Source organism: Aulonocara stuartgranti (assembly GCF_965226115.1).
Source record: "Aulonocara stuartgranti genome assembly, chromosome: 1".
Classification (NCBI taxonomy): domain Eukaryota; kingdom Metazoa; phylum Chordata; class Actinopteri; order Cichliformes; family Cichlidae; genus Aulonocara; species Aulonocara stuartgranti.
This window is the reverse complement of record NC_138939.1, coordinates 17,021,325-17,034,711: the sequence shown is the minus strand read 5'-3', so window position 1 is coordinate 17,034,711 and position 13,387 is coordinate 17,021,325. Positions and strand designations below refer to the sequence as shown.

At 40.2% G+C, this 13,387-nt stretch overlaps 1 protein-coding gene across 3 annotated transcripts in view; it reads right to left on the bottom strand.

Annotated features, from left to right (window-relative positions):
- The window catches only part of mafa (MAF bZIP transcription factor a), a 139,263-nt gene extending 127,221 nt beyond the window's left edge, over positions 1 to 12,042 (bottom strand). For all 3 annotated transcript variants that reach the window (XR_014277988.1, XM_082541895.1, XM_082541894.1), the window contains exons 1-2: positions 10,199 to 12,042; positions 2,713 to 2,780 (exon numbers count right to left, since the gene is read on the bottom strand). Coding sequence is in view for 2 of the 3 variants with exons in the window: in XM_082541895.1 (XP_082398021.1) it covers positions 2,753 to 2,780; positions 10,199 to 11,166 (996 nt within the window). In the remaining variant the exon portion in view is untranslated. The remainder of the gene's footprint in view (positions 1 to 2,712; positions 2,781 to 10,198) is intronic.
- Positions 12,043 to 13,387: the final 1,345 nt, after the last annotated feature.

The window sequence follows — 13,387 nt, the reverse complement described above, 5'->3', positions numbered from 1 at the left end:
TACAAGTAAAATCTTTGTTTCATGATAACTTTTAATAGCATGAATTTAATCAGGGGTACTAAAACTTAGTTCAATCTCATACAGTCTTTTAATGAAAAGGCATCCATTGGAAGCTGCACATTGCTTTGCACTCGTTCTTCACGAGTCACTTCAAGCTGACAAATTTGTGATAGGTGCCTTGTGATGACGCAAACTGTGTCCATCTCACTGTACATGGATATATGTATTTTTAACTTTAAAGTTAGACCACAGTGTCTTTGGTCACCAAGGCTAAATATAGTCACCTCCTCCTGAACAGTCTCCAGTTTCTCACTCCTTTCCAAGAGGCAGGTGGAGCAGATAGAAGGGGGGGAAGGTGGGATAGCACCCAGTCTTGAATAAATCATCCCACAACTTTTGACCCATATGGAGGAGGTTGTTTTTATACTTCACACTGTCCCCCTTCTCTCCATGGCCTCTGCACCCCTCTGTCCCATTCATTTTCTCCCCCACATGACAGGTTAATCTGGATCGATTTCATCTGCCCTCAACGACTGAGACCAACATCCTGGCACCCAGAAATAGAGCACACTGTGACGGATTCGCCTCCTACTAACCATTACCGTTAACAAGCAACTCTAAGAAGGGGTGGGCAAGAGAAGATGTTTTGGGAAGTTTAAAAACAACATAATTTACTGCACAGAGGAAAAACACAGATGTGAAGAAACGAAAGACACTTGATAAGATGGGAAATTGAACAGTGCGATGAGCTGTGGTATGTGGGTGATGCTGCTTCAGTAGGTTTCACCCAAACCACGTTGTCATACAATGGTCACATGACTGTATGCTGTATCTTTATGTGAGCACAAACACTCACACACACACACACACACACACACACACACACACACACACACACACACACACACACACACACACACACACACACACACACACACACACACAGACCTTTCCCCCCCAATCTATATTTGCACTTTCTCACAGCCTCTTACACTGCATATACACACACCTGGCATTTTATCTTTGTCAGCATATTCTGGGTCCTTCAGCTCCCTACTGGGCTCTCAACTCCAGTGTCTCTTTGCATGGCAATCCCCTGAGCTGTGCCTACCTTTACAACACACAGGAAAAGCACACTGGCAGGTAGTTTTATACCAATGTTAACCTCTATTTACAGTATCTTCATACCAGCTCTGCATCTTGTGGCGTAAATACATTTGTGCCTGGGAAAATCTTTTTCTTCTAGGATTAGTTAGGTAGAGGCGCAGTGACATAGTGTCCTGGTGGCAGTCCAGGCTCGAGTCAGGACACTGTTTCCCCAGGCAAGGACACCAAGACCTGGCTCTCCGTCTCCATCACTCAGCTTGTCCTCCTGGAGCTACGTGGCCAGACTGCTCATCACCCCCCCCCCCCCCCCCCCCCCCATTCTTCATATGCATGGATTTGCATAAAACAAAGACATGGCTCTGCCTGGAATGTCTGCCATGGTTGAAACTGCTAAGAATGGGATCGACCAGACCACACCGCACGCAGCACCTCTAAGTTCAGCTGGCAGGTTGTCAGAGCACAACATCAGCATAGCGCATGGCAGGAGAACCGAGATTTACGAGGCCGCGTAAGATAGACACCCTCATGGTTTTCCACTTTAATTCGTTTAACATCCGTTCCCATGGCATTGTTTATATTCGACACCCCTTAGCAGTGAGCAGAGGGCACCTAATTCACAGTGATGACGTGGGAGGAGAATCAGAGCACTTAAAACACTTCATCTAAAGATGATTTGTCCTTGTCTTCCCTGATGGCTTTTGTCCTGCTTCCCCTCCTGAAGTTAAGTGGATCTGGCGAAAGGCCAGCTACTGATCCCGCTCCCCACTTAGAGACAATCAAGTAAATAACAGCAGATACAAATACATGTACACAAGCACACACGCACACACTTACAGTATATTCTTCTTTACGTTGGTGGAAAAAGTTAGAATGCAAGTGCTCTTTCATTCTTATGTGTCATGATGAAGCACATTGCAGCTGTTTGCTTTGGAACAATCAGTGAAACCATTACAGGAACATTTGGGTTTGCAATATACATTCTCCCAGGTTGCCCTTTGTCTCTGCAAATTGATATCAAGATTCAAATCTTATTTTTCACTCTTTGTCACTGGTGCAAAACACGAACATATAATTTGCATTTGAATGAGTGGCTCTAATCTGCCGGTTGTCCTGATCGGGGATGACTCAAAACTTCATGTGTCGTGTGATTTTTCTTCTCCATGGATAAAATAAGGTATGATAAGGGATACGATATCAAGGAACGTTATTGCATCAGGGAGATAGATGTAGAGAGATATTGCCAACATTAAGAAGGTGTGTGCTCTTTAGCATATACAATGCATTATGTATCCATTATAAAAAGCTTACAGACATGCATTATGTTTTAAAACATTCAGTAGCATATGTGGTGACTATTTTCTCCGTTTAATATGACTGCCTGATATTAATGAATAGTTAATATGGATTTAATTGTGTAGTGCTATAAATGAAAAATGCATACCACAAATAATACTTGTATAACACAGCTATGTTTGGTAGCATGTGCAAAGCTGTGGTATTTTTCTAAAGAAGGAATATTTTGTAAACTCAACAAATCTGATATTGCTCACTATTATTAAGCAGAAAATGTAAAAAAAAAAAAGGCCAAAGTTATCAGACATTTACCTCAAGAATCCTCAAGGGCACGGAGGGATGGTGCTTGAAATCACAGATGGAGAAATTTTCTTGATGACCTGAAGAAGCAGAAAAGATTGGACAAACAGATCAGATAAATTAATATCAGCGTAAATATGCTTGGTGTCACCTTTTCACCCTCTTCCCTTCTGTCTGCATCAGACACGGATACACACAAGAAGGCCCACACAAACAATCACAAAGAAACAAGCAGACTCATTCTGAGCAAGATTCACTCTCACCTTGTCTCTTTGGTGAAATACACTACATGTATCATAGTAAATGTTTGATGCTGGGGGAATTGTAAAAATTTACATGCAAATAGATTCTACAGGCGGAACCCATGCATCAAAACACAAGAGACAAAACTAAAATATCTAAGCGTACGTACGGCGTGCCATCACACAGACAAGGCAAAATAGATTTTTTTTCTTTTTTTTTTGTAGAGGCATTTATTTCTGTTCATCTCATTCAGTTGAATAATGAATTGTTCTAACAGGGGAGGAATCGTGGCAAATAAAAAAGAGAGGGATAAAGTCTTGTTTCCTTGCTACCTTGTGACTGAAACTTTCAGAAGTACCCTGGCAAAACATACAAAAGTGGGCATGTTTCTTTAGGCGGGTCCAAATACAGTTCATATCCCCTATAAATGTTGCAGCACAAGTAAAAACATTAGCTCAGCTCTTAGCTCCCTTTGCAGATTCCAAGCCGGGCCGATTTAAAGTTCCTGGAAAATAACAGCGGTGGAAGTAATTTGCCTGTACGCTACTGTGAGAGAAATTTTAAATCACTGGATTTTCAAATAAATGCCACATAGAACTGGCACAAAAGCAGTGAGGCAGCTGTTGTGATGACAGATGTTAAGAAAAAAACAAAAAAACCCAAAAGGCTCCTAATGGTGCTAAACTGTGATCAGCAGCCAATCAGCTGACAAATCATATCACCTGTTAGATATAGCAGGATATTATCTTTTTCATGTCTTAGGTTTGCTTTATTTCACCTGTCATTCAAGGTGAAAGTACTGAAAGTGTAAAAATACATATGCTGAGATATGACTTGGACTTACCTAAACAACAAAATTGCACTTACATCTATGCTCCATGTGTATCGCTCTGCATGCAGCTCCCTATTTCATACTGATCTGCTTTAAAAGTTACACCTGAGGAACCAAAGGAATGGACTTAAATGTGTAGAAAACAAAAACATTTGTGGAGCACAGAGGGATTTCACTCATGTAGCTAGATTTTTAGTGGGAGAAATTTCACAAACATATGCCCGTTTGAAGGACTGTGTGTCTCACTTTTTCTTTTACTCCGTTACCTCTTGCTTTAGTGCTGCTGCATTTATTTAAGTCACAGGCTCTTGGTTTGGGTCCATTTACAGACATATAAAATTACTCCAGCAAATCCCTACCACCTCATTACCAACATAACCTGCAGCCAGTCTTTCAAGGACGACTCTCTAATGACACCACATGTATCAGCTTAATGTCTATTTGAAGCAAGCTTTCTGCCACAAAAGAAAGAAAGAAATGTACAGACATCATCGACAGCAAAGTGTAAAGTGTAGGTATTGATGCTTGGCATTTATTTATTCCCAGTGAACTGCACTATTGCACCATTCCTCTCTTATACGATTGTACTATTCCTCTCTTCTACACTATGAATGTGAGAATAATGTTCCTTTTTTGTTTCTCTACTTAGACAGACCATTCACAGATGTGGCTGCCACCTGGTTGTGTTGAGACACATGACTGCCACTGCTGCTGCACATCCTCTCTCCAATCTTCTGTCGACAGTGGTTTTTATCCACAACCAAACTCATATAAAACATTTTCTAACTGTTGAAAATGAAAATAGTAAAAATGAAAAACAGAAGCAAATTCCATGCAAAGGTAGGACGAACAAATGTGAAAATGCAAAGAAAAAAAAAGAAAGATCTTATTCCATTTATTTAGGATTTCTCATCACACTAAGACAGATTAGAAAAATATGTTTTCAAAAAACACAGTTGAAACTTGGCACTTTTGATATTTTGTGAGTCTTTATTAACCCCAGTTGTGTAAAATGTGACAGAAAGCCACAGCTTAACACACCCACTCTGAGTCAGTTGATATTTAAGACAGGAACAATGAATTTACCCCATGTACGACTGGCTGCTTTGTTTTGCAACACCCACAATGAAATGGTTGAATGAAGTGGGTGTGAGAACAAGATTAAATGTTCACCATGTGTGCCACAAATACTACCAGACTCAGAGTAAATAAATAAATAAATGAATACATGAAAATAATCAGAATGAATGGCAGCGTGAAAATAAACCTGGCCAGCTTAAGCCAAGTGCCACTGCCCTTCACAGCATATTTAATAGACACTTTTCCTGCACCCTGTATTTAAACTCCTTTTGTATGTGTGCTATTATAGTATAGTATTATTATATAATCTTTTCACAGTCAAAAATATATTATTTGTTTTCTTGCGATTCAAAAAATGTAAAGACAGGAGTGAAATATAGGATGTTAATAATTAAAAAATATATATAGCAGGGAGTTGTGCTGAATTTACTGGATACTATCCTATGTCGGATGTGTGTGTGTACATCTCATTCATTGGGTTCTGGGCAGAGGAAATGAGCATGAGTTCCCCAGGGCAGGGATTACTCTAATGACTTTGAGAGCAGCCTTGTGCGCTGTAACTTTTGACCTCTGCTCATCCTCTTTGACAAAAAACACAACAAGAGAAATACACATGCATGCACACACACGGATTCATGCATCTACACCTACAAACACATACATGACATACCGTGCGAAACAGCAAGACAAAAAGATTTGCTCCAATTGTTCCTCTGGCACTTTCTAAAGCCTGTAAGAATTCAAACCCCCAACCGGCTCTTATTTTTGGTTGTGTCGACTGGCGTACTGGTACTTAACTGAACATTGTGCTGCATCTTATGCTGTCAACCTGCATAGCGCCAGCGTTCCACATGAGTGTCTCGCTGGAAGATCGATCATTTTATCACTTACATAACCGCTGCGTACGGGCACCACAGATATAAGAGGAAACATCTTTTTACAAATTAGATCTGTCTTCGCAAAAAATGCCATTTAGCTCGGGGACTCGACTGTTTGAGTCACACACACAGAGAAGCACAAGTAACACTATGGTCTGAAACAAAAGAATGGAGCAAATCTATTCTTTTGTTTTCGTATTGTAAGTTGGTGAGTGTGTTTTCATGTTTAGTATGCGTGCGGTGACTGTGTTTTAGTGGATGGACATTAGAGGTCTAAATGATCTGTTCCAATGAGGAAACAATCAAACTAAATAAGTTTAAGAGTCTTATAAAGAAGCCCCTAGCAAAAAACAAATGTTCATTTTTTACATGCCACTCAAAACACATCAAAAAACCCACTGCATGGTTTAAAGAGAGGCAGAAAAGAAGAGACTCTTAAGCAAAGAGGAAATTATTTCCTCTTTGAAATGGCAAATACAAAAACATGTCTTTTAAATGAGGGGAAAAGCAAATGATTATCCTCTCTAAAGTCATTTCATACATTGTTGTGGTTAATGTGACATATCAGACTATAACGGTACTACTGCTTTAGATGTAATTAGATAAATTGAGGAAGAAGGAGAACGGCTTGGCTGTAAATTGCATGGTGTGTACATGCTAAGACCCAACACTGGCACAGCTGCACAGAGCTACACTCACAATTTATCATCTTTACATCGCAGGAGCCACTGGCCCACACCACTATTAATCATCAGCAAAATCATTTAATTCAGCCCAAGCCTGACTATTGTCTCAGCTTCTCCCCTCACTCTGGGCAAATCAGCCACCACAGCAGCAGTGCACACCTCAGATCTTGGGTTAAAACTGTCTTTCTCCCTCTCCCTCTCTCTCCTTTTTGATGAGCTGTGTAGCACATCATCATTGGCAGATGGCGCAGAAGCTTGCTTTTTTGCAAATTTAACAAGTATGAAATTTATAATGGCAAAGACTACGAACGGTTGAGCACTTACTGCTTTAACACACTGACAGTGCGGTTCATTTTTATGAAAGGCGTTTTTTTGTCTGTATCCGTTGGACACTGATAATCTGTGGCTAAACTGCAAAACAGAAGACAAATCCAGATTGAATCTGTCTTCAGAAACTGTAGCGTTTCCTCAAAGTGTATTTTGGCACGTTGGTCTTCCTGTTTCAACAAACAAATTGTTCTGAATGCCCACAAGCCTATTCCCTGTGAACTCAGCAAAGAACTTTTCCTCTTGTCTTTCTGGAAAGTGGCAAGTTTAGTTCGTGTCCAAGTGCAGTCCAAAAGTTATGTTAAAAAGAAAATCAGCATATGATGTAAAAACACCAAATGCAATGCAAGATTGGGTACAGCAGAGCAGAGACTCTTCTGCTAACCACAGTGGCTGACATAAATTGGCACCTTCTCCAGCGCCCCCTCACATGCCTGACATGGCTGTGCCCTCCGTGCGCCCCGTCTCCCACAGCATGTTTGCTTCAGGCCAACGTCCAGACCCACTGACAAAAAGGAAAGAGCTGGATGAAACTGAGAAAGCCAAACGATGACATGCTAATGACTGTAAGTGCAGAGTGTCCGAGAAACACGGTAAGCGGGCACAACAGATAAGTAAGCAAAGAATGTGTAAAAAGGGTAAGTGAAGGGTACAAATATGGAGCATGCATCATGCACAGCCACAAGAAACTCACAGTGTTGTCATTATTACATACTGCCACTCAAGGAAACACACACACACACACACATTCAGATTTACACCTAAGTCCAAATACACGCTTGCATACTCCCACATGAAGCAGCACTTAAGACAAGCACACACATATGCACAAATAGAAAGGCTCACACATGACCAGACTGTTCATAATAATGTTAACATGATTTATCAGACATAAAATCAAATTGGACTTCTGCAAATAAAAATGAGGATGAAGTTCATGAACTGAGATGCAAACACAATATTTCTAACACTTATTTTTTTGATTATAATGATAGAATCACGTTGGACTTTAAATGAAAAATGTCAGCAGGTAAGGTCTGTTTCTCCTTTTTAGGATCATCATCATAGGAAATAATAAATACATATATTTTTATTTGGTGTTAATTCATGGATTGTGAAGAAACATGCGTCTCTATCATTCAACAGACTGTCAAAGCAGAAATGTTTAATTAGCTGCACGCCACTGTGAGTTATTGTTATTATTATTAGGCTTCATTAAGTTATTGCAACAATGGACTTGCATCTCTACATTTTACAATTTTTTTTTACACTGCCAGCCTGAATTGCTTTCCTTAAATGTTCAATTCATTCCTGTTTCTGATTCTTCCAAAATGGTGTAAGAAGCTCTTACTAAATTAATTCTGGCAGAAACGCCTTAAAAAGAGGGTAACAAGACCCCTATAAGCAGTGTTAAAATGTGGGGCAGTAATATGGAGATGACATGTTTTCTAGTTTCATTTCTGTGTGTTTCACTCACAAACAACAAAGAGTCTCAGGACAACTCAAAAGAAAAGTGAGAAACTTATTGAAGACAATTACATACATTTATTGCATATCATTTAATTGTATGAAATGAGAAACGAGCACATATGAACATCACATATGGTTAGTGAATGAAATAATTTTGCACAGCAAAATATATATATATATATATGTATATATATACTATATGTAAGATGAAAGATTAATTAACATATTTTCAAAATTTATTGGCGAATGGTACTCCCCCCTTTTATACATGCAGGGTGACACTCCCTGACGATCTAATAATGTCCGGACATTATAGATTAGAATAATTACTTATTGCTTTGCAAATGTTTACGTTTATTTAAGAGAAAACAACAGTATACCCTGAACTGATGCTAATATCTCCAAATGATACGACTAAGTCGTAAACGAATGTCAGATCTATCTTCTTGGGAGATGGAAAGCTAATTTTCCACATGACATTTTTTTAGTGCATTTCTGTTCAGAATAAGTCAGTTCAATCAAGAAACACATTTTCAAAAGCACAGTAATTTACTTAGACTTGTGAGAATTGTCTTCTCCAAATATACTTTTTCTTAATATAGTTATTTAAAATATAATAATAAAATGTGTGTCGGACACCAGATCTCTCACACTTCGGTTTATAGCACATGCTGCAAAAGCGCTGTTTTATGCACTGCACAATACTGCTCACTGTATAAATTGGAGCCGAGCCAATTTCTCTTAATCAGTGTTAAAAATAGTTTTGGGCAGCAATCTTATTATTAATTATCCTAGAAATCTATATGACATAAGCTGTAGCACATGATATCTTTTGCATCATAGATTATAAAACTTTGTCTTTAAATTACGCTTTAAAAATTATTCAAATGATGACAAATGCACAATGGAATATATTTAAATAACAACATAGGCTTAGCAACAGACTAAACTTCCAGGAAATTGACTGGTAATTTCCTTCATACTGAAGTCTTTTCTTTTTCCCCTCGCACCAGGGTCCCCGCCGACAAACTTCCACCAGGAATGCCAGCGCATTCACTGCAGTCTTATGACAGCCGATGGTGGTGCACTTCAACACAGCTGAAATGCACCACTACAGGGGGTGGGAAGTCCTGTCACTTTTTTGTCTCTGTCCCAAAAAAGTGAGGAGGCCTAAATGAAGTATGAGTGCCATGCTGGAGTCATCCGACAAAATAGGACATCTTCAAGCATAGAAAGAAAAACCATACATGTCCAGCATGCAGGGCAGTTCAATAACACATCTCTTTAAAACAATGAAGAGTTTGTAATGGATACAGTCTTTTGTTGCTCCACACAATAACAAGCAAACGCATGAGATGAGGTGGCGTCAAACGGCAGGCTTGCAATCCTCCAAGTTTGGCAGACAAAAAAAATAAAAAAGAAAAAAAGGAGAAAGAAAGAAAAAAAAGGAAAAAACATACTGTCGATGGATGCACTTTTGATAAGAATCTGTACACTGAATCAAAACTAAAATGATGAAAAAGGGCCAAGTTGATGAACTTCAAAGGAGTATACTTAGTGCTTGCATGCACACTTGGTATACTGCGGCATAAAGTTGGATCAACTTTCAAATATCAAACACTGCAAATCTAATGAACAGAGATGAAAAAAAATCTTGACAGACAAACTATGTGTAATATACTGAGTATGATAGCAAAAAGTAGAAAGTTTTCTCAATACGCCTCTTCTAGATTAAAAAAAAATGCGGATAACAAAGCCCTCCAAATCTACAGCAGTGGTAGAATGGAGGGAACTTATTTTCAAAAAAAAAAAATGTAATAAAAAAAAATCAAAAAGTTGATAAATTAGTTCTTCATCTAGGCATATAGTGGGATTTGCGTCAAGTAAATAATAAAAAAAAAAAGTTTCAGAATGAAAACTTTTTACGCGGGGTGAGTTATTCATCTGATATAGTTTTATTTCGCGATAATGTCGAAACTCACATGAAAAACTCCGGAGATGAAGGGTTGTTGTCACTGCTGGATCCGTTTTCTCTGAAGCCGTTGCTGATGAGCTTCTCATACTTTTCTTTGTACGCGTCCCTCTCCCGGACCAGCCTGGAGATCTCTTGCTTTAGGTGCTCGACTTGCTGCAGGAGTTGTGTCTTCTCTCCCTCCAGGACGTGCCGCTGCTGAACTCGCTTGAACCGGCAGGACTGAGCGTAGCCTCTGTTCTTTAGGGTCCTCCTCTTCTGTTTCAATCTGATCACCTCTTCTTTGCTGACCCCCCGTAGCTGCCGGTTGAGCTCCCGCACTGACATGGTCACCAGCTGCTCGTCTGAGAAACGCTCCTCCAAGCGCATGTGTGGGTGATTTGTCCCAGAAGTGCCGTTGGACTGGACGCCCGGTGCCTGGTGGTGGCTGCTGCTGTGGTGGTGATGGTGGTGGTGGTGGTGTTGCGCTCCGTTCTGAGCGGCTGCCGCAGCAATTACTGCCGACACCACCGCCGCGGCGGACCCCATCTCTTCCCCGGCCATGGTGCTTCCTCCTCCGGCTGCACCAGCAAACTGCTGGCCCCTGGCATAGCCATCGAAAGACTGGAGCTGATGACTGCTGTTGATCAGCGCCTCGACCGCGTCTTCGGGGCTGAAGCCCAGCGCCTCTGGATTCAGCTGCTGTTGATAACCGGACATCCAGTAGAAATCCTCAATGTGTGTCTTCTGCTCACTCCCCGAGCCCGGACTGGGCGCCGAGAAGCTTGGGGAAGGGGGCACCGAGCTGCAAGGCGTGCTCATCGGGGTGGAAGACAAGGATCCCCCGGCGATAAGGCGACTGCACTGGCTGATGTTGCGATCGGGCTCCACCGGCTCCTTTTTCACTTCAAACTTCATCAGATCGAAGTCATTAACATATTCCATGGCCAGGGGACTGGTGGGCAGGTCGGAGTTGCTCATTGCCAGCTCTGATGCCATCCTCTTGCTGCTGACAGTCCTCCAAACGGGGTGAAGAGCAGCTGTCAAACTGGGTTGGTTGGGAAGAACGTGAGCCAGTTTGATTTTTACGCGTTTGTCTTGAAACTGAAAAAAAAATTAGGTTTTCGGCGTCCTTTTTGCAGGCGTGTGTGAGTAGAGTTTCTTTGCAGAGTCTATTGCACTGACACACCAGTGCCGCGCGTACGAGTAGCGGAGTCCTTTTTCAGCATGTGAAATTCGGCGGTTTTGGATTTCAAACATTTAACACTTTACGGGGTCTTCATGAATACATTGCGCACGCGGAGAGGGAAACACACCGAAAGTCAGGGAGTAAAAGCTCACTTGCACGTTCTAACCCGCTGTCTGGTGGGGCGATTTTTTAGTGGGATCACACAGCAGATGAGTTTAAGCATTGTAGCCGCTCTGACGTCAGGCTGGAAATGGGAAATTGACTCGGACGACGAGCCAATAGGGTCGCACACTCTAACAGCTAATTAACATATTAGTAGCCCAGAGAAACAAAACTTTTATCTACCGTCAATGGACACCAGCTGACTGTCAGTCGGAGCATAGATCCTTTTGTTCTTTTTATCGTAATTTCGATTTCATTTTATTTATTCATTTATTTATTTATTACTTTAATTTTTCGAAGTATGAGTTGTAAGTGGAACGAAACAGAGCATGCTCTAAATTAATTACAAAACGGAGTTGTAATGCTTGACATATAGAAAAAAGAGAGAGAAAGCAATCATAAAACAGACCTTATATAGTTCGCGTAACCCTGTAGCATAAACTGGTTATACATTTTAAGACATAAGTCTTAATCTTGCGAACATTACCTGAACAAAACCCGTCCACTTCCTAATGGCAATGTCTGTTATTTGTCTGAATGTACAGCACAATTAAAACCTAGAAACTATGTTTTATCAACTAAATATAAAACAAAAGTGGCATGTAAGAAGCTGCGCGGTAACTTGACAAAAAAAGGAAAAAAAAATATGAAAGGCGGATTGAAGAGGTTGTCATGTTTTCGCACACCATTGTAAAACTCAACACTGCCACCTTTTGGGCACGCTAGTGAAAGGGATTCCCCTCCCCATCCAGTCCACACAATCTTCGAAGAGTTGAAAGTTGAATGAAACATATACTGTTTGCAAAACACAAACACATGTACACGGTCCGAGTGTCGTTGTTTTCTTCACTTCAGTAGGAAAAAGACACGGTACCCCGACTGAATTTCAAACATCTTACATAACAAAGTCAATTTTGTGTTTTATGGAAGAAGTCATATCAGAGGAAGTGGATGCGAGTGAACCCGCTGCTCAGTGCAAACTGATATTCTGTGGAAGCCATAAAACTCACTTTATCTGAGTACATTGCTCTTTATCTCAGTTCAGAGGTCTCCTGCATTTAATTGACTTGTGTACAACACTAACATGAGTCAGTCTTGGTAATCCAGCTTCCACTGTAAGTCCTGTCTAGTTAGGTGGTTATAGTTTCTTTACCCCAGTGGACACAGCATGACTTTTAAAAATCAGAATAAATAGTAAGGTTTGTATACAGTTTGTATACAGTGTATTGTTGAAGTCTCCCATTAATGTATAGGCAAAATGCAATTAACTAATGACTAATAGCAGCTCACTTAAAAAAAAATAAAGAAGTTTGTTAGGGAAAATAGTGATGTAAGCCACACTGGCCCTGTCTTACTGGCCACAAGAGTGTTGATTTCTTTTGTGGCCTATTTTGACATGGTGCTGACAAATAACCATTTCTTTCCTGTGACAAAAGCCTATAATCATAGCCTGTTTCCCACTCTCTCGCCAAGCGTATGATCTCATCTTTGCAATGATGTATATTTTTAGATTTTTGTATGCGTCCTATTTAATGATAGTTCAACTCAGTCATGTGGAAGATGATCTTGACAATAAACCAGATATGTTACAACCACAGGGAGTTCAACACTTGGCCTATGGCTGCCCAAAACTATAGTTCAGGTTATGTCTTTATGTTTTGTTGACATAACATTATGGGGGTTATTTGAGTATTCTGATTCTGATTTTCTAATCTTTAAATGGGAGAAATACTAGTTATATATTATTAATTTGGTAAAACAACAGACTTTCAAATATTTTATTACATGTTGAATAAATTAGAATAAATGCAGAATAAAAGTTTTTTTATAAGGCTGTGTTTTGTGTAAAAACATCATCATTACTGTTAC